Source organism: Sebastes umbrosus, chromosome 4, assembly GCF_015220745.1.
Source record: "Sebastes umbrosus isolate fSebUmb1 chromosome 4, fSebUmb1.pri, whole genome shotgun sequence".
In the NCBI taxonomy this organism is placed as follows: domain Eukaryota; kingdom Metazoa; phylum Chordata; class Actinopteri; order Perciformes; family Sebastidae; genus Sebastes; species Sebastes umbrosus.
The window spans coordinates 30,076,378-30,097,527 of NC_051272.1; the positions used below are offsets into that span (position 1 = coordinate 30,076,378).

Here is a 21,150-nt window from a genome sequence, read left to right on the forward strand (position 1 = left end):
CCCTCTTGTTTTGTCTGTTTGCATTTCATTACTTTTGGCCTTTCAGTTTCTTTAACGGATTATAGATACATGCTCCATTACTATGGAACGTCACGGCCTTGTTTTAGGACTATTTCTTTCACAGCAGTGTTAAATTAAGAACAAAAATACCACTGATCTGCTGTTCTTGTGATGTGACTGGAAATGAAAAGTTAATTTTTTTCCCTAAACATGTGATTTTTTTTTTAATTGACAATGATTAAACTGACTCTTGTTCGAGAAAAGTGATTTATTTCTAAGAAATGTACAGTATAGAAAATACTCGATTCCATTTCCAAAATAATCTATGTCAGTCAGATAAGAACTTGTAAACGTCACTTAAAAATTAAAACGCACAGGTCTTTTTTTTTTTCCAATGCCACCATGCTACTGAGGTAAAAGACGACTGCTTAAAAACATCAAGAAAAAAAAAAAAAAGACACCACATTTATATTAAAACAAGTCCAAAAAATGTACAAAAATTCTTAAAAGGGAAAAAATAAATATGATTCACATTTAATCACATCTAAAATGGTTTTCACTAGTGCAGAGAGAGATGACAGCAGAGTAAAAGTGAGGGATGAATGCACACTTCCGATCGTCTGGCGCCGATTCTATGCACCAGAAACACACACACACACACAAACACACGCACACACACACATCTGTACAGCATAAGACGGTATACCAACCTCAGACCTTTAAAATCAACACTGTCCTTCATACATTAGACAGCTCAAGTGAACACGCTACCTCAAAAGTGGCCCTATTAGGCCCACTAAATATTGAGACAATTCCCTATTTTAACAAAATAGCAAGTCTTGTGTGACACATTTAAAAAATTGTCTCACAGCTTCTAGCACTTTCCTATTCCATCATCCTCCCTCAAATATTTCCTTACAATGCCTTGGGTACCTATTACTAAGGAACATAGTAAACCCCATAATGCCGCCAAACTCTATGCAGTCTATTACAGACCCTAGACTGAGATACTGCCTACTTTGTCTAGTTTCCACAACCTTTAGGCAGGAAGGCATGCAATCTGTACAACTAGAGACCAATTTACAGAGTACCATTTTAGACATGTGATGTAATATTGTCCACCATACTCCATTTAAAAAAAACTGAGAATGAAAGTGCTGTCCCATTAAAAAGATAGTGTACACTTTCACAGCAACCTGTGACCAAGACGGTCATGTACTGTAAGGCCATTTCATTGTCAGTTTTGTAAACCTACAAACTAAAAGTGGTGCTAAAAACGTCAGCTGGTCACAAAATGTCGACCCACGGGCGTCTGGCAGAGCAGGAGAGGAAGTGGAGGGACTCAGTAGATGCCATTGACTGGCTAGATGAGGTAGATTAATTTGCTGCCATCACTAAACTGCACAAGTGGGGTTCACAGGTGCAACATGGATGTGATGAGGGAGTAGGGTGCAGGACAAAACCTCCACAGTCCACATCAGTTATGATAAAATACATTGGTTGCTCTTAAAAATTTGTCAGAAGAGAGCCCCAATTAATTGTGAGGAGAAACGATATTATATCAGATCAACAGGAATGTAGAATCACTCAAATTTGATCCTTCTCACTTCAAATCAACTTCGACGAAAATGAAAAACGACAGGGTTTCAAATAGGTTGGCAGTGTGATAAGCTAAATATTGTTATGGAATAATGAATACAGACCCTTAAAAGTTGCGTCCTTCGCATGAGGTGGATTGATTTGCCACGGTTGCAGTCCCGTTTTCCTTCTTCTCCTTCAAATAATGCAGAAAAATACCCGTATATAGAAACTGTACACCCTGAGCATACGTTTAGCATTGACATGGGGAAGAGGAAGCACTCAAAGAAGCAACCATGCAAAGGGAAGGGCCATGAATGAAAAAAGAAAGCACACACTGTTAAGTGGAATGCAACAAATGTCACAATAAAAAAAAACAAAAAAAAAAAACAGCAGGATTTGATGTGTTTGTTCTGCGTATGTGCATTTACCAGCTAGCAGGATATGTCATTTTAGAAGTTCCCTCATCTGGAACAAGAGATACATTTTCATACATATACGTGTTTGACTAAAAAATAAGACCATCCAAGGCCACTCAATTCCAGGATGTCTAGACTAACGAAATCCATAGTGCATAACAGAGAGTTAGGTAAAGTCTGATACAAATTGCGCCATCTTTGCCGGTCCCTCTCTGCTAATCAGACATTCTTGACAATGAAGGCAGCTTTGAAAGATGCATATACTGTGTGTTTACTCCAGAACTAGAGAGAAACACCATAGACTTGGGGGTGGAAATGGACAGTAACTGGGCCTTTTTCAGGACGGTTTTATGCTTCTGACAAGTGATCAGCGTTTATGCCCCTTCACATGCAGCTAATCTGCTGTACACACCTTATTGTCTACACATTCACTCATACATTCACAAAGGAGATCAAGGCAATTGCAAAGGGGGCTGACTGGGCTAGGGTGACAGTCTCATAGTACCTCCTTTTCTACACCTGAGTTTAAAAGATAGGGGTCGGAACAGAAAAAAATAGCAGTAAAAACAACAGTCCCTCTCGTCTTCATCACAGTTCGGTCAGTAGATTAACAGCTCCATCAAAGCACTACAGCCAAGACAGGCAGGCTGTGTTCAGCGTCCTTTAATCCATTCATATTTCCATTGCTCAAAGAGGAGAGGGCTGTCCAGTGTTTCCTGGAGGCAGGGTCCTCTGTGTTGGGCAGGTTGGCCTAGTGGTTAAAAAAGGCTGCCCTTCTTCTGCAGTTCCACGGAGCTCCATGTGAAGAAGGGCAAGCAAAGAGAGAATTGTTCTCCAGGGCTCAATAGCATTTCACATTATTATCATCTCAGTAATACCAGCTGCCTAGTTGGATCTTCCAAGTTCAGTGGTGGGCAAAACAGAGCCAAAAGTTCTTGTCCAGTGTAAGAAAATCAGTAAGAGATGTATGTGGAGCAAAGTGTCCCATCTAAAGTCTCTGTCAGCTCGGTCGGCATGCCCACGTGTTCTTCCTTTTGGCTAACTGCTTTGTCCAGATGTTCTTTGATGATAACATGCCTGAAAGGAGACAAAGAACAATTAGTTAAACATCTCAAAATTGAGCACATTTAGGACTGACACAACACGAACACAGCGTCATCATATCATTTCTGTGTTTTGGTCCCTTCGGAAATGTATGAAGGCCTTTTGGCAGCATGTTCTTAGGGATAGATACCTAAGGCACTGTAAAGAAATGTTTAAGGGAGGATGATAAAATAGGAAATTGCTAGAAACTTTGAGAGAAAGTTTTAACATATAGTGTAAAGTTATTTTTACTCACTCTGATATGGTACTTGTCACACTCCTTGTTTACTGCTAGGGCCGCCTGGAGCAGCCATCATCTGTTGCCTGTGACCATGAAAAAAAAAAAGAAAAAAAGAACATTGTTAACATCAATAGGTTGAAGAAGAAACTTGTGGCCCAAATAAAATGATAAAAAAAATACAACCAATCACATAATGCAAGTCACAGTGCATAAGGTGGTGGCGATGAACGAGGCAGTTCAGAAGGTTTGACGCGTGTGGCTAGCTAAACTAGCTAAAGTTTTGAAAACACATTCAAATTGGATTCTGTTTGAAGGTTACTGCAAGCATAACTTTCACTACAATGTCCTGAGCTCCTTCACATTCAAAGAAACAAATACTAGTTGTGAATTATTATTAACTGGATTGATATTTTGAAGGTGAAACAGACAAAAGTAAGTTAATAAAAAGTGTATAGCTCAGTAGAAAAATGCTGACTCGCATAAGAGACTACAAATACAGAGAGAATAATAATAATAATATAAAAACTACACAATCATACACATGTTCATTTTACCCTGGGTGTAGGAAGTGATCTGGTGGCAGGCCTCTCTGCTGAATCATCATGCCCTGGAAGTGCCCCGCAGGCCGGGGGTGTCCGTACATGGCCATGCGTGTCTGACCCGGCGAGTAAGGCAGCTGCTGGGGCCGCTGCAGAGCCTCCATCAGGTGTGGGTGAGGTCTTTGGGCGGCATAGCGTCCTGGATCTGGGTATGGCTGGCCGGGGTAAGGAGCTCTGTTGCCATTTCCGTGAGTCTGAAACATCATGTGGGGTGGAGGAACGCCACCTCGCTGCATACCGGGGTGGACGGCACGAGGGTCGTACATGAAGCCAGACACCATGTGCGCAGCGGAGGCAGGAGGGTGCTGTTGAGGTGGCTGGGCGCTACGGCGGCGGGCGGCGGCATTATGGCTGTCGAGGTCCAGGATTTCTTTAGGGCTCTCAGGTCGCTCTGAGCTCTCCGCATGAGCCTGCTTTGCTGGGCTGCCACCGCTGCCGCTGCATCCACTGGCCTGCTCCCTGCTTTCACACTTCCTCTCCTCTGGGCCTCCAGGGTGTGGCGGCCCTACTTCAGGCACGGGGCCAGGAGACACCAAACTAGCACCACTGGAGCCCTCAGAGCCCAGTGGTGACACACTGCTCTCCTTCAACTGACCATTGCCTCTGGCACTAGCTACAGGTAGGTAGGCACTGGGTGGCATCGGTTGGCGAGACTGATAATGAGACCGGTGCCACTCTTCTGGAGGATAACTCCCTCTACTGTTGGCCTGGTTATGGGCCTGAGCTTGGGGGTGGGGTTGTGGGAAGTAGTGTTGCTGCTGGTACTGATGAGGTGGGTACATGTTGGGGTGGGCCTGAGGGTGCTGCTGGCCTGGCGTGTGGTAGGAGTAGGCAGTCCCTCCCTGCTGGTGATAGGTGGGGTGCTGAGCAGGATTGTGGAGGGGGTTAATAGCCTGGTTGTGATAAGGGTGGTGAGCAGAGGGCGGCATGGGCCTGGTCATGTTCGTCTGGCTGTAGTGTGGATGTGGATGGTTCCCCATGCCATATGGTCCCATGGCTCCATTTACCTGGCCTTGAGAGTGAGAAGGTGCTGGGCCTCTCTGAGCCAGCATACCGGGGTTACTAGCCACCAGCTGGGTTTGATGCTGATTGGGGCTAAAAGCCTGGTGTTTATAGATACCGTTTGGAGGCCCGGCTTTCACCATGTGCTGTGGGGGAACGGCAGTGCCGTCTGTGTCCGGTCTACTTGTAGGCTCACTAGGTCTTTGATCTCCGTGGTCTGCTGAGCTAGGCTGGGAAGGTAATAGCGGGGGAGGATGACTGGGTGGCAAGAAGGTGAGAGGAGCTGGCTGAGAAGGACCAGGCTGGGCTCCTTGCGCAGCACTCTGTGTCATCCCATGCATGGGGCTGCTCTGTGTAGGACGTTGCGGAGAGATGTTTTGGGGGACGTGATGAGGGGTAAGCAGAGAATTGTGTTGCTGTGTGCCCTGGGTCATCTGCTGGGGGGAGCGCTGAGGGTGGCACTGGGGAGGTGTACTCTGGGTTGCCTGAGGTTGCTGCTGTTTTTGGATGTTCAGCTGTTCACTTTGCTGATGTGCGTTCTGCACGTGTGACAAGTTGCTCTCTGACATTTGCTGATTCTGAGATGCTGCGACATGCAGTGGCGGTGCGTTCTGGTGAAGAAGTGCGGGGCTCTGAGCTTTTTGCTGTGGACTGCTCTGTGTGGGATCAGTGGAGCTGTCGTTACTTGGGTTGAGATGGGGTGAAACAGTAATGGCACCGGTGTGTTGAATGGGACAGTGGCTGGCAGATTGTCTCAGGCCGTCCACCTCCTGCTTGTGGCTCTCTGTTGAACTCTGTGGGAGCCCTTGTCCAGACGGATTCTCCTGTGATCTGCCCGAGATAGAGGCTGGGGGGCTCTGCATTCCCTCTGCTGGCCCAGCATGGTGATCTGTGGGGCTACGGATGGATGGGTGCTCTTGGTTAAGTGGAACAGTGATTTGGTGCGATGAAGCTTCATCAGAAATGTTGCTGGCAGCCATTTTGTTCTCTGATGTTGCGTCTGTTAACATACAGAATAATGAAAGCAAAGTTAGCATTAAAAAAAACAACAGAAGGGAGGTTAGCATTGAACATCAACTATTATTATAAGAAAGGATTGTAAGTCAGTAGAATTGCATTATGCGGTGTACAGTGTCAAAGAATATAAAACAAAAGATCAAATAGACATGTTTGTGTCACTTTATACTATCTATTCAAACCAACCAAATGAACAATACAAAACCAGCGAAGTAAAAATGTACCCATGTTCAATTCTTTTCATGTGAGAATGGAAACACACTGTAAGCTTGCTTGTGAAGCTTAACTGACGTCATGCCATCTCTTTAGTTCCCTCAAAAGCAACCAGCAAGAAATTTCACCAAACCAATGAATATTCAATTTGCCACTTACTGTGAAAAATAATTAAAATCAAATTGCAAAAAGCACACAGAGGAAGGGCAAGGATGGGGGCTGTGCTGATTAACAAATTGAGACACCACAGTCTAGAAAGAAACCCTTGTGTGGAAAGGTTAGACTGTGCTTGGGCTCCTTCATGCAGAATATAGACGGCTGGTGAAATACTGAGAGAGAGAAGGTCAGGTCTACCTTTGGGCTGCATGTCTGTCTGTTGGGAAGGCTGGCTGTCTGGCCCATTGTCTCTAGCAGGACGCAGCAGCTGAACCTCAGGGGCAGGGGGAGGCTGCTGAGAGGGGTGAGCTGGGATGCTGCCAATTCCTGATGGGGGCCCAGGCTGCTGAAAGTTGCCCATGTGCTGATGAGGGGCACCAGCAGGGGGTCCAGAAGAGGCTGACAGCTGCTGCAGGGCCAGCATCTCTGGGCTTTCCAGCATGGAAGCCAAGCGTGTCCTGCCAGAGGAGTCTGGGTGGGGAACAGGGGGGCGTGAGGACATGGGCCCCGGGGAGCTGACCGCTGCAGACATTTGATACTGGGCATTGGGAGGAGGGTTGGGGTATCCAGCAGCTTCCGGCCACGGTTTATGCCCCACTGGAGGGGGAACTCCACCGTAACTAAAGTTGCGCTGGTTCACCATGTTGGGATCCTGCATGCGCATCCCATTGGGTCTCTCCTGGTGATTCATACCGGTCCACATGTTGGACAGGCCCATACCAGAGGGCCTTAAGCCTGGGTAATTGTGCTGAGGTGGTCCCTCTGGCCCTGGGAATCTGTTGCCCATGGAGTGCATGGTGTGGCCCTCTGGACGGTGGTGGGACGGATACATGCTGGCTTCAGGAGGAGGGCCAGGCTGGAGGCCCAGGGGACGGGGGCCCAGAGACGGGCCATGAGTCGGACCCATGTAAGGGTGCTGCTGCTGGTGTGAAGGTTGCTGCTGGTTAGGATCTGCCACCATTTGATACCTAGGACCCATGTGATGTCCTTCAACCATGCGATGCTAGGAAAAAAGAAATCGAGTTAGGGGTTTTGATCAGTATAACTGCACATCAGTTTGTTTTACCAGCATCAAGTAGACCGCACAGAATAAGGTGCTCCTTCAGTTAAAAACTGTAACTTTTTCTTATAATTAAGTTTCGAAAGGTGTATTGGGTCTGTATACCTGCATGTTAAAGTTGTGGGGTAAGCGGTTCAAACTGGGGTCTCCATGCCTGGGAATGTGAGCTGGGTAAGAGAAGCGGGGATCCATGGGCATTCTTTGGCCATACATGTGTGGGCCATGAGGACCAGGGGGGCCGGGTGGACGACGGAGCTGGTAAGATAATAGAAAGAATTCACTATTGAAGTTTTCCTACTACATTTCAGACAGAAATCAAGAGAAGAACAACCAAAAGTTTGAGGTGTTCATATAACTAGTTGAAATATTGTGTAGAATAGGTGACAAATTAGATGCATAGGTTTTTAGAAATGTAGAGGAACTTCAAAAAACAAGCAAAGTTATGCTGTGGATACCTGTTGCCCTGGGTGGTACATGCCCCTGATGTCTCCTTCATGAATGTGCTGCTGGCCAGGAGGCAGGCTGTGGGGGTGAGGGGGACCGTTGGCCCAGTGAAGGGGAAGAGGTGGTCGTGTTGGTTTGCTGTCCTCTTCCTCTGACAGTGCGCTGCCCTTGCCCCCTTGGGAGTTTCGCTTACGCTGGACTTGCTCGGTGGCTCTGATCAGACTTTCAGGTCCCAAATGTCTACTGCTGCCACGACTGCGCTTTTTGTCCTTGCGCTCTTTATCTTCACTGTTGATGTGGAATTCCTCGTCTGTGTCGCCATCCTCTGATGGAAAGTGTTTTAATAAGGCCCGGCTAAAACACCGCTCTAGAGACTCCGCCATGATGGTGTACTCTGGGGAAAGACATAAATATTAGCTATGCTTTAAAGCTTCAGTAGGCAGACATTTTTGGGCATCATTGGGCAAAAATTCCATAATAACCTTTCAGCATACTTAATTCAAGTGTTTTTGAGAGAAAACTAGACTTTTGCACCTCCTCTTGGCTCTGTTTTCAGACTTTAAAAAAATCTAGCCCATGATGGGAGACTTTGGCCAATCACAGGTCATTTCAGAAAGAGCGTTCCTATTGGGTCACAAACTTTCTCATTTTACAGTTAAACAGTACACTACAAGATGTTTCTGAAAACAGTTGAGGCGAGAAATAGGCATTACAGTAACAGAATATTGATTCATATTTGATCAGCGCTGCCTAGTTTGACCGTTTGGTCGGAGTTCACGAGATTGACTTGTGGCTCTCATAGACGGCAGCTGAACAGCAGGACTACTGCACTACTGTCAGAATATAGCGGCCGTTTTATAAACATGACTTTTTTAAATTATATTTGCTCCAATCTCGCCTACTGCTGCTTTAAATGATAAAACACATAAAAGTTCAGCACCCCTATTAACACAGCCACACACATGAAAACACATACCTGAAGCACATCCACTCATGACACACTCCCACAAACAACACCTCACTCCATCTCTCAGTCATTCCCTTACACTCGTGTCCCCATAGACACACACTCGCTCCTCTGTTCTCAGCCCAGCGCTGGCCGACTGACCAGGTCAGAGGGCGTAGGCTGACCCCTGCTCCTCCAGTCCCTTCCTCCTCCTCCTCCTCCTCCTGCTGCTCCACCCTGGGCCCCCTTACCTCCCCCTGTCCCCGGGGAGAGTATTCAGTTGGATGGATGGCTCCAGACAGGGGGCTTAGGGGCTGGAATGTTTCTCTGGCACTGCAGGGCCCAGATCCCCCTGAGCACTGGAGCACAGCTCAATCACTCCTCATTAATCACTGTCAGGGCTGCCCTGGCCCTGGCCCCAACACAGCACTAAGTCCGGCCCCCTTTCTTTTGCTCTCTCTCCCACCGTCACCCCCTGACTCTCACCCCAAAAAATTCATATATGCACGTCTTTCTCACAACACACACCAACTGAAATGGGTTTTGACGCAGCAGTCTTTCTACTGACGCCAAATTCTTAATGGAGGAAGCAGGACTTTTTGGGGGGTGGACCTGGTTTGTGTTTGTGTTCATTTACCACTGTCTTCTCCATTGTACTCGATGCAGTTCTCAAACATGAGCTTCACGTCGGCAACAAACTCCTCCTTAGCAACGTAGTCCCCGTCATTGAGCTTCTTTTCAATGGTGGACATGTCCATGGGAGTCTGAGGGGATTGGAAGAACAATAAAGTTCAAACAAAAGCATCAAGTAATACAATATTTGTGGTTGAACATGTTTGCTGGGATCTGAACACATACAAACACAACATCACTAACTACCGCTACATGCCAGCTATCATTGTCTTGTATTTAATACCTGGATGATCTCGTGGTAATTGGGGGCATAGGAGTCATCCACGGGCTCCAAGAAAGGCCAGGCATCTTTATGGGCTTTCAAGACCTCCAGCACTGTAGAAGAGAGATTAGATCAAATCAGACATTAGAACAAATAGATATGTAGATTGAGATAAAGCAACAGTCTTGAGTAACTGGCAAGCATACCTTTGTATAGAGCAGTGTAGTCGTCATCAATTTCATAGCTGAAATGTCAAACATACGACATGTTATGAATAATCAACCTTGACTCTAAGGTCGAAAGTAGAATCTGGAGTCAAATGCACAAAGCCTCTTACAATGCTTTATTCCTGCGTGTTCTGTGGACGGGAGAAGAAGGCTCCAGATTCAAGAGTTCAGGTGGAAGGTCTTTTCCTTGAGACAGTAGCCAGGCCCTTTCCTCGCGCATCTTTCGCCTCTTTGCACGCTCTGAGAGAGAAAGACGAACACAGGGGGCGATTAGAGGCACAAACAATTAAAAAAAACAAAAAACACCAGTCTCAGGAGGATGCAGGCAAACAATGTTTTAATTGCCTTTTCAGGCTCTTGAGTTACAGTTTAAATTGCACTTGCTGTCCGTTGAGGCTGTCAGGGGAGTCAATGAAAAGCAGGCCTTTGCCACCAGAGACAGCAGTAGCTCAGACGAGAGCGATTCATCAACCATCTTTTCTCAGGCCCAGTTGATCAAAAGAGCAGAACAGAGAAGAGAGAGTGCATATGTATCCCTACTTTATCTTTTAACATGAGAGGCCGGCCACCCCCCAACCCGCCGTGTGAATTAAAGAGGTTTGAGGGAGGATTCCACATATGCAATCCACACAGAGAGCTGGCCGGGTCCTGCTGTTCATCTATAATACATTAATGAGGCTCCTCCACTGAAGCACAATCAGCAGTTCATTAACCCTTGACAGATGACATCAGAGAGGGGGAGAAAAAGAGAAGTGATCCTGTGATTAAAGGCCCCGAGCATTCTCTCTCACAGTCTCTGTGTACTATACATAAATCACACGGCTTCCAGCGCCGCTACGCTACTGCAGATTTTTAAGCCGTTACGAGCTGAACCGCAGCAATGGAGATGTGAAAGTCTATGTGTGGGGTGCCCTTCACGCTCCATCCTGCCCTTGATCCCGGAGTTGCAAGAAGAGTGCGAAAGCCCCCTACCTGCTGCTGACAGGTCGCTGATGAAAGAATGTGAAATTATTGATGCTCCTTTGATATTTGACTTTTGGCACGGAGATTCATTTTTATTTTTATTTTTTTTATGTATGTGGGCTTGCCGCAGCACCTCAGGGATATTATTTAGATCTGAAAGTATAAGGATACTTTTTGCACAAACAGAAGTCGTACATCTTCCCATTTGTGTTTCATCCATCTTACCCTCCGCAGCTTTGATCCTCTCCATCTTTTCTCTTTGTTGTTCTTCCTGCTGAAGCCTTTCCTCTTCTCGTCGCTGCTCGGCCAGCAGGACCTGCCTGTCCAGCTCTTCATCTTTCTTCTTCTCCTCTTCTGCTGTGGCCTTCAGATTGTCCTGAATACATACACACACACACACACACACACATTAGTCTACTGTGGACTCATGGAAAGACAGCTTGTAATAAATATGTGGAAGCTGAAAGTTAGATGTCCTTAACTTAGGACTGTCAAAGTTAACGTATAGTAACGCATTAACGCAAATTTGTTTTAACGCCACTAATTACTTTAATCCATTGACGCAACTTGCGATTTTTAGGTTGTAGCGGGCTCAGTTTTAAAGCTAGAGTGAAGATACAGGCATCATATGAAACTAGAAAACCTAAGGAATCCAGTTTGCTTGAGTTTGCCATGTTATAATTTGATTATATTTCTTTATGCTAAATGCAGTACCTGTGAGAGTTCTGGACAATATTGTCAGTGTTTTCTGTTGTTAATTGATTTATCATAACAAATATATACATGCATTTGCAAAAGCAAGCATATTTGCCCACTCCCATGTTGATAAGAGTATTAAATACTTGAAGAATCTCCCATTAAGGTTAATTTTGAACAGATAAAAAATGTGTGATTAATTTGCGATTAATTACGATTAACTATGGACAATCATAGGGATTAATCGTGATTCAATATTTTAACCCATTGACAGCTCTTCTTTAACTATATCAATATAGTGTATACAACATCAGGAATAACGTACAGAAGCAACCTAAACAACTGGTACACCCAAACCCCGACATACTGCTAAAGTGCACAACATTGTGCGGAAAGTATTGTTAATAGGGCTGTCAATTATTTTTTCATTTTTATTCTCATAAAATGGGCATGTCTGTAAGGGAGACTCGTGGGTACCCATAGAACCCATTTTCATTCACATACCTTAAGGTCAGAGGTCAAGGCACCCCTTTGAAAATGGCCATGCCAGTTTTTCCTCACAAAAATTTAGTTTGCAGCGTTATTTAGCCTCCTTCCAAGCTAGTATGACATGGTTGGTACCAGTAAATTCCTTAGGTTTTCTAGTTTCATATGATGCCAATATCTTTTAGCTTTAAAATTGAGCCCGCTACTACCTAAAAATCGCAAGTTGCGTTAATGCGTTAAAGAAATTAGTGGCGTTAAAACTAATTTGCGTTAACGTGTTATTATCGCGTTAACTTTGACAGTCCTAATTGTTAAATAAAAAAGAAATCAGTACAGATTTTGTCTGCAAATCGGATAAGTTAATGATGTCTGAGTGTCTTTTCAGACACACAGCTACTCCAGTAGTATACCTGTACTGCAATACTACCAAAAAAACATGTACACAGACAAGCACACACACCTCCTCCTCTAGGGTAATGTGTTTTTCAGAGAACCGTTGTGATATGCGAACTGGGGTTGGGTCCAGTAGCTTCTGTTTCAGCTCCCGCTCCTGAAAAAAGGAAGAAAAAAAAGAGATTAAGATCAGCTGTGCTCCTTATAGCCGTTAAAAGGTATAATCCAAATGTAAACAAAAGGGTAATCCTGGACTGGGACCTCCTGTTGCTCCCAAACTGTTAATAAGCCAAGTAGCAGTAGATGACAACTAACGTTATTTATGTTTTTCTGATAATGACAAATATATTTCCAGTAATTCTCATTTTTAATTCTAAAATTTTTTGTGTGGATTTGCCTGTAATTTATGTGGTCAACAAATGCTGATTGAGTCTTCAAGACAGAAAGAGAGACAGCCACACACAAGCCAACTGACAGGCCCTGGGGAGTTGTGGAGGAGCAGTGAGTATTGAGAGGTCACTGGCTCTGCTCTCCCCTCCCCCCAAGTCACCCTCTCTCTCTCTCTCTCCTGCTGCCTGCATTCCCCCACCTTTCCCTGGGGGGTTTGACAAATACACTACGCAGTGATATAACACCAGATCCTGCCACTTTTGAGCACCTCCTTCACTATGAATCTTGAAAATACGGTCCACAATCTACATTTGAATCCACATCAATGACATAACAGTGATCCAGATATAGCACACACAGGGAAGGAGAGAAACGCCAGCCAACAGAGAGTTCTAAGCAGATCCCTTGAAAGCCTTTCGGTATCAGGGACTGGCCTTTGCAGCTCATGTCAGAGTTCGTCAGGGAAGATGGACTGTGAATAACTGTCAGCCTGGGGTGGCCAACGGCACCGAGAGGTGTCACAGTCAGGCTTCTGGTCATCCATAAAACAATCATGGGAGGCCTAAAAATGCAGTAGCAGCTGTATAAAGCCTGTGTGTGTGTGCGTGTCTGTGCAGGTGAGGAGGCAAAAGAGGAAGAAAGACGTGGGTGGGAAGTGAGAGCGGAGAGGAGAGAAAAAGACAGATGTTCATGATCTGATCTATAGTGCCCTCCACAACTCTTCTGTCCCCACTCCATCTCTGCCTCGTCTTAGTGTGAAACACTGGCATATCCTGGGGCTCCACAATTCCTCCCTACATTACCACCAGCACTAAATCCCCCTCCACCCAACACACACAAGACAGAGTGCCTCTGGTGTCGACACTTGGAGAGGTCGAGACAATCCTGCAGCGCAGCAGAGCTGTCATTCAAGAGGCTCCATCCTGCCTCAAGGTGAGCTCCCGCCTGCTGTCAGTGCCCCATGAAATGGCTGGTGACAGCAGCCTGAGACACGCGGAGGGAAGGATTCAAGAGGCTACACACACTGTGTGTGCTCGTATGCACGCACACACCCACATAAAGACAGATATATTAGTGTCAATTAATGCCAAACATTTGCTGGTTCCATCTGCTTTAATGTGGGGAATGGCTGCTTTTCTCTTTTTTCCGTATCGTAAATTGAATAGTTTGGGATTTTGGACTATTGGTGAAACAAAACCAACAATTTGAAGGCATTACTTTGAGGCTCTGGGAAATTCCATCAAATTTCACCTTCATGGAAACTAGAGGCTTATAAGAGGTTTAAAGTATGTATAAATATTACAATGTCTTTGTAGTAATTACGTCACTCAGTAACGACAAAAAAAAGACAACTATGTTTGGCTGTGACGACCCCTCCAAACTAGGGCTACGTTCACACTGCAAATGTGGCCCAAATGAAAAAATGTTGCTCTCATGTGACACAGATGAGATTTTTTTAGAGTGGACACAGGAATCCGATTTTTTCCAATCAGATCTGGGCCACTTTCACATGTCCTTAATCCGATACATATCCGATCACCTGCCATGCGACATACAGAGTCCGAGCAGTCCGTTGAAACTACAGAAGAAGAACCTCTCTCTCCAGAGGCAGTGCGTCAATCAGACACTGATAATACTTGTTACTTGACAAAAAATACTTTTTCTATACTACCGAGTGTCATGTTTCACTCAGTCAAACTCCGATGTAATAAATCAACGGTTACAAAAATGTGTAAACTGCCATTAAGGCAGATGAGCTTTATCTGGGAAACATCACATTTATTCACTTAACATGGAGCTGAAAATGTTAAAACATGTAGGCCAAATGAGTTAGTGTCTGTTTATGAGTCTTAAGAAATCATAAACTACTAGAAGGAGTAGATGTTTACCGGTAAGCTCGGCTCTGTTAAATTTAACAATATGTCAACAAACTTTTTCCAACACTATGAAACAGTTGAAGACATTAGTTGCCTCGTCAGTCATTTAAAATGTAAATTAACTTATCAAACAGACTTTTCAATATCCACTCAGTTCTTCAGATAAATTTGTTATATTTCACAAAGCAGAACTCCGATTTGATGAAATCACAAGTTATAAAAACTGGTGCTGATTGGTGTTGTTTCTGGATGCCAAACAGTAACGTTACACATCTTACTTTAGTTTATTTAACTTAGTTCACAGAAGAGCTTCTAAAGTTGAATATCAGCCGAAATGTCTTTCTTTAGGAGTCATACAGAGTCATATGTTATGATTGAAGAGTGCCATATGTGTAACGGGGAACCCAGATCTGTTAAATTGAGCAATATGTTAACAGAGTCTGGCAGTCACTGGACTCCAACAACTCCAGTGTGTATTTTCGAATCAATGTGCTGCCGGACGGCAGTCCCCCATGTGTGTGGCGTTATTGTTAGCATGTGAGGTGTTTTAGGGCAGAGATCCGTTCACACTGATGTCAGATATGGGTCACTCGAAATATGAATGTGAACAGTTAAGGAGAAAGATTGGATCTGGGTAAAAAATTGTAACTGAGTGTTAAAGCTGCAGTGGGTAGAAATGGAGCAAATATGAATTAAAAAAAAAAAGTTATTTTTATTAAACAGTCACTATATCCTGACAGTAGTCAGGCGTGAGGCCGGTAGTCTAAAAAATAAATCATGTGATCTGTGTCCTCTGGTGTCCTCCGGTGCTCCTCATGGCATCTGCAAGATTTCACAGACCAGAGGTCAGAGTCAGTCAGAGCTGATCTGGAGTCTGCCGTCCAGTTCGTGTCTATGAGAGCCACGAGTCAATCACTCACGAACTCCAACCAAACGGTCAAACTAGGCAGTGCTGATCAAATATGAATCAATAGTCTGTTACTGTAATGCCTATTTTTCTCCTCAAATGTTTTCAGAAACATCTTGTAGTGAACTGTTTAGCTTTGAAATGAGAAAGCTTATGACCCGGCAACCATGTTGAGATGTCTTGAGGAGATACCAAGCCCTGCCCACCAGCCGGAGTACAGCATATAGGAACGCTCTCTCTCTGAAATGACCTGTGATTGGCCAAAGTCTCCCATCACGGGCTAGACTTTCTAAAGCCTGAAAACAGAGACAAGAGGAGGTGCAGAAGTCTAGCTTTCTCTCAGAACACTTGAATTGCAATATGCTGGAAGGTTATTATGGAGTTTTTGCCCAATGATGCCAAAAACGTGTTGCCTACTGAAGCTTTAATCCCTGCAATGTGAACATAGCATAGGTGTCCCTGTGTTCCGTTTGCTGGCTCGTCTTTATGTTACAGGATCTGGTCGCCATCAGCATACTGAGCCACACCTGGGCTGGTATAGTTCTGGGGATAAAAGCTTGCCACCTTCCAGAGCCCCTCTCTTCCCTGGCTGACACGGCTGTTGTTTTGTTTTGTTTGTAACATTTTCACACACCCACACATGCTTGCATGACTGACTACTGACTTCCAAATATGTTTTATTTATTAATACTTTATAAATAAATGTGCCTATTTATTACTTTTATACTTGTCTGTTCTTCCATTTTTGTTACAGTCTTTGAGCTCGTCCTATCCTTGTTGATAAGCAGGTGCACCTCCTCTTGTAAATTGATAAGATACATTTGTAGACAGACTCTTGGTGCCTTCAAATGGGATCGTGTTTACCGTGTTCACGAGAAGAGTCCATATGAATGCCCCCCTCTTGTGGTATTCATGACATTGTAAGTGGGAAGTTTTACGAGTTGTGACATGTTTGAAATGGCGGAGGCCATGGAAATAAATTTTTAGGTGCATAATAAGTGAATATATTGTAATTTTAGTTGTATATTGTTTTTCTTTGTAATTTTATGATAGGTCTGGGGAAAATGTTGATATTCTCAACTGCCTAATCTTTTTCCTCTGTCATTATGCCTTTGCATTTACTGCATTATATTACCTGCTTGCTAGCTGTTAGCTGTTAATTGTTAGTCTCTGTGGCTTCTAGATGCCAACAGTAACGTTAATATTGCTGTTGCTTGGCAGGGGTGTTCTCACGATTTAACCAATTGAACGCCAAGCATATCGTGTACACGACTTCCCATTTTGTAAATACAAGCTCACGAGTTTCATCTGAAGGCGCCCTACGTACAGTACCATGGTGAAATGTGGTGATGTGATGTACATTTAATTAATACGCACTACGCAGAATCTTTTAATGTGATCTCCTGCTGTGTGACATCAGTGGAATTTATTTGCACATAAGACGAACATCAGGGGAATGCTCTCTTCCCTTTAATTGAGACTGTTCTTTGAGCAAAGTAGAATCAATCAGTAATTTCAGAGAATTTTTTATTCCACACTGATCAAGCCAGATAGAAACCATGAAAAGTTCTGTTTAACATAAATCTATCTCTTTGAGTTTAACGCGGTGTAGTGGAATTTCATGCTTTCAAAACTTTATGCCAGTTAAACACAAGAGCAAACTAAGACAAAAAGCCTCCAAGATGCTCCTCTACTGACCAGCCCAAACCAAAAAACAAACGCGGTCTGCTGCTTTCATTACAAAACTACCAAAATGCTTCGCTAATATTCTACATTGAGAAAAGCTATAGAAAGAGTCCTTCTGAATGCCATATACAATATATAAATTATATAATGTGAGTATGAGTAGTACAGCTAAGTGTACAGTCGATGAAGGATAAGAATACAGTCATCCACTGACCGATTGGCCAACATCAAGCTGTCAGCAGGATTCTTTACTTCACTGCTGATGATGATGGAGAAAGGCTGCGTAGCTTTCTATAGCAACAGTCAGTGCTGGTTATATATCACGCAAGTGGAAAAAGCCTAACCACCATCTTTATACAAACAGGTGGGATAAAAACAGAGACCTACTTTAGCTTTGACTAGCAGTAGCATCCAATGACTAAAATTAATTCCATTGCAAACCATAGAAATACGGAAAGTTGAGTGGGTAGTGTTGTCTTTGACTAATGTTTGCTACGAGCAGGGCAAAAACTATCTCTATAATCTCCCCCTGAAGTACTTAACACACATTCCAAGGAATATATGATAGACAAATGAGTATGACCCAAGGTATGGCCAAGCCCAATGAAGATCACTACACAACTTGTGCCCATGTGCTACTAAACTAGCATGAGAGCATAGCTATCCACAGTCAGGCCTGGGGCAAACTTCATTAACCAAGCTGGTGTGCAGAATTAAGGGCAAGCACAGACCGGCTTTCCTTCACTTCACCTCTCCTGCAGCTGGCCCAGCTAACATGTCCAGGATCATGAATGACACTCCTGAAGGAGGATTGTGATTGCTCGACCTTTCAAACTCCATTACTACAGCTCCATTGGGGGCACCAATGTCAAAAAGTCGTACGGATAGGGACTAAAATTAAAAGTAATTTAAAATTAAGTAATAAAAATGGTAGGTAGCAATTTACAATGTTTTTTTTCCCGTACTACCACTGGAGGGCTTCCAAGTATAAGATTAGGTTAAGATTCATTTAAAATGAGAATCGTTAAAGGTGCTAAATTTGATATCCAGAGCATTAATATAGCAACAAACAACTACTGTATTTGCTATGTAAAGATATAGAGGAGTATTGTCTACCTGAGCAGAGAATGAAGTCCCTCTCACTCTATGTGTGTTGTAATGCGAGTTTCTCCATGCTTTGTTGACATCGCCGGGTCATCACGCATGCTTTTAGTGCATGCTTGTGCATGTGAGCGTGCCCCACTGGCTAAATCATGGCTGCTGCTCTGCACTGCTCTCATACGGCAGTTACAGCTGCATTCCCGACCAACGGCATCATCGCGGAAGTGTAGCAGCCACTCTCCAGTTCCCCTCAGGTGAACACTGTTATCTGTCAGCATTTTCCACATTGTTTGAACTGTTAGCAGCGAGCTGCCGGCTCGCCATCATCATGTTGAGAGCCATTGAGAGGCAATAGAAATGCTCCCAATCCTGTATATAGCACCTTTAAGATTAAGGCTACATCCACACTAATACGTTTTTGTTTTAAAAAGGTATTTTAAAACGGCTGGATCTCTATCCAGACGAGCGTTTAGATACTGCCACCACCCCTACAGTCAGTACATTGTGGTCAAATTTGCGAGAATAGGATGCAAAAATAGAATTTGCATTTTTAGGTGTGAACACTGGCACATCTACAATGCTTGGAATTGCCGTTTATGAGCTGGTATTCATTCATATTGCTCTGGGTAGTAGCTGAAAAACTGTACCCAGACACTATCTAAAAGAAGACATTAAATACTGCTGTAATGGGGATTAATAGTAGCTGTGTCTCTATGGTGTCTGACCTTGTGCTCAATCATGCTGCTGATCTCAGGTAGGAAGTTCTGGCTGATGACACGGTAGAGGTGGCGGTCCTGTGGGGAGGTTTTGTCCTTGATGCTTTCAGCCAGACCGACCCATTGTTCCTCTGTATCACACACGAGGGACCAAGTGCCTCGCTTACGGCCTGCTAGAAGCAAAGAAGAGAGACATTGGCTTATTGATTCTGAGGAAAATGTATAGAGATAATTAAAGCAGTGAAACTTTTGGTCAGAACTAAAATAAAGCACAAATACACAGATTCCTCGATGTAGTCAACATTAAAATGAAGTTGCTTATATTCATGAGATCCTTTCACCTGTGCTAGGGCGGACATCTTCCAGTCCATTTTCGGTCTTCACTTCTGTCACTTCACTTTCCACCTCACTGAAAGGTAAAAAGAAACATTGCAGAATAATAGATACAAAACATTCCTACAAAGAACAGAGAGATTAAAACTATAGTATCTTCAGCTAGTTTTAATTTAAGAACAACCGTCCAAAACTTTGTGAATGAATTTATTAGGTCTGTCAAAGCACTGATTTCTTTAAGGCATTAACGCAACATGTGATTTTTAGGTTGTAGCTCAGTTTTGAAGCTAGAGTGAAGATACTGACATCATATGAAACTAAAAAAGCTAAGGAATTCATTGGTACCAACCATGTCACACTAACTTGTCAACAAGGAGGCTAAATAATGCTCCAAACTTACGCTAAATTTTGTCGAGGAAAAACAGGCATGGCCATTTTCAAAGGGCTCCCTTGACCTCTGACCTCAAGATATGTTAATGAAAATGGATTCTATGGGTACCCACGAGTCTCCCCTTTACAGACATGCCCACTTTATGATAATCACATGCAGTTTGGGGCAAGTCATAGTCAAGTCAGCACACTGACACACTGACAGCTGTTGTTGCCTGTTGGGCTTGAATTTTTCCATTTTATGATTTGAGCATATTTTTTAATGCTTTCTGGAAAATATTTATCATTGTTTCGTGTTGTTAATTGATTTCCAATAATAAATATAACTCATACATTTGTATGAAGCAAGCATATTTGCCCACTCCCATGTTGATAAGAATATTAAATACTTGACAAATCTCTCTTTAAGATACATTTGAACAGATATGAAATGTGTGATTAATTTGCAATTAATGGACAATCATGCGATTAATCGCAATTAAGTATTTTATCAATTGACAACCCTAGAATTTATGTTTCCTTGACTATTAGGCTTTTCGGACATTAGATTACTCCTGGAGATATATTCTGCAAGTCCTTCCTTAGCCTTGTGCTAACATTTCAGTTTCCTTTCACTTGAAGCCAAATCCAATCTGTGCAGTATACAGTAGCCCGATGATTTAAAATAAACGTAGGAATACAAAAACACATGCTGCAATTTATAAGACTGCTCTATATATCCATGTCATTTCCCATGATCAACATGTTTTTTTTCCAACAGAACCAATTAAAATACAAGGGGTCAATATTTGTGGTCAGAATATAGTTAGTATGTGTGAGTATGTGGCCAAGAAATATTCATGTATTACATTTCAGATATAGCAGTGGGCGACAGGTCTGTCACCAACTGACGGAGAGCAAAGTGAATGCAAACAAGTCTTCAAAAACCCCATCATGTCATTTTCTGGATGGTTCAAACCCTCACTATCATCTATGTACACAGAGACCACATGGCAAACAGCCATGGCATCTGCTCTGACGGTTAAATACAGGTTTTTCTTTTGACATAACCAGTACATCTGTGCGACACATGCCCAACTGCACATGTGAGCGTTTCTCTGCTATACGCTGTTGGCACTGACAACAAACAAAAAATGCTTTTTCTCACTTTAGCTGAGGGTCTTCCAATTTTATCTTCTTTGGTGGTCTTCCCCTTTTCTTCTTCTCTGGTAATGTCAGCTCAGTGGCTTCACTGTTGGAAACATGAAGTAGAAAAGTCTTTACAATTATAGCCTTTTAACCAAGGTAATTAGCAGTGGGAGTCCTCTATAATTAACCCTTAACAGGCCTGTA

The 21,150-nt window shown here is 43.6% G+C and overlaps 1 protein-coding gene across 2 annotated transcripts in view; it reads right to left on the reverse strand.

Annotated features, from left to right (window-relative positions):
* Positions 1 to 248: 248 nt before the first annotated feature.
* LOC119487568 (cat eye syndrome critical region protein 2) overlaps positions 249 to 21,150 on the reverse strand; it is a 48,397-nt gene continuing 27,495 nt past the window's right edge. Inside the window, exons 5-19 of one of the 2 annotated variants that reach the window (XM_037768561.1) lie at positions 20,966 to 21,049; positions 19,437 to 19,504; positions 19,105 to 19,265; positions 12,486 to 12,575; positions 11,069 to 11,219; positions 9,991 to 10,120; positions 9,860 to 9,897; positions 9,675 to 9,766; positions 9,396 to 9,522; positions 7,824 to 8,206; positions 7,474 to 7,623; positions 6,507 to 7,311; positions 3,876 to 5,922; positions 3,337 to 3,404; positions 249 to 3,074 (exon numbers count right to left, since the gene is read on the reverse strand). In XM_037768561.1, the coding sequence (XP_037624489.1) occupies positions 3,353 to 3,404; positions 3,876 to 5,922; positions 6,507 to 7,311; positions 7,474 to 7,623; positions 7,824 to 8,206; positions 9,396 to 9,522; positions 9,675 to 9,766; positions 9,860 to 9,897; positions 9,991 to 10,120; positions 11,069 to 11,219; positions 12,486 to 12,575; positions 19,105 to 19,265; positions 19,437 to 19,504; positions 20,966 to 21,049 (4,378 nt within the window). In that variant the 3' untranslated portion in view covers positions 249 to 3,074; positions 3,337 to 3,352. Of the gene's footprint in view, positions 3,075 to 3,336; positions 3,405 to 3,875; positions 5,923 to 6,506; positions 7,312 to 7,473; positions 7,624 to 7,823; positions 8,207 to 9,395; positions 9,523 to 9,674; positions 9,767 to 9,859; positions 9,898 to 9,990; positions 10,121 to 11,068; positions 11,220 to 12,485; positions 12,576 to 19,104; positions 19,269 to 19,436; positions 19,505 to 20,965; positions 21,050 to 21,150 lie in introns of both variants that reach the window. The other variant, XM_037768560.1, reaches the window with a different exon arrangement.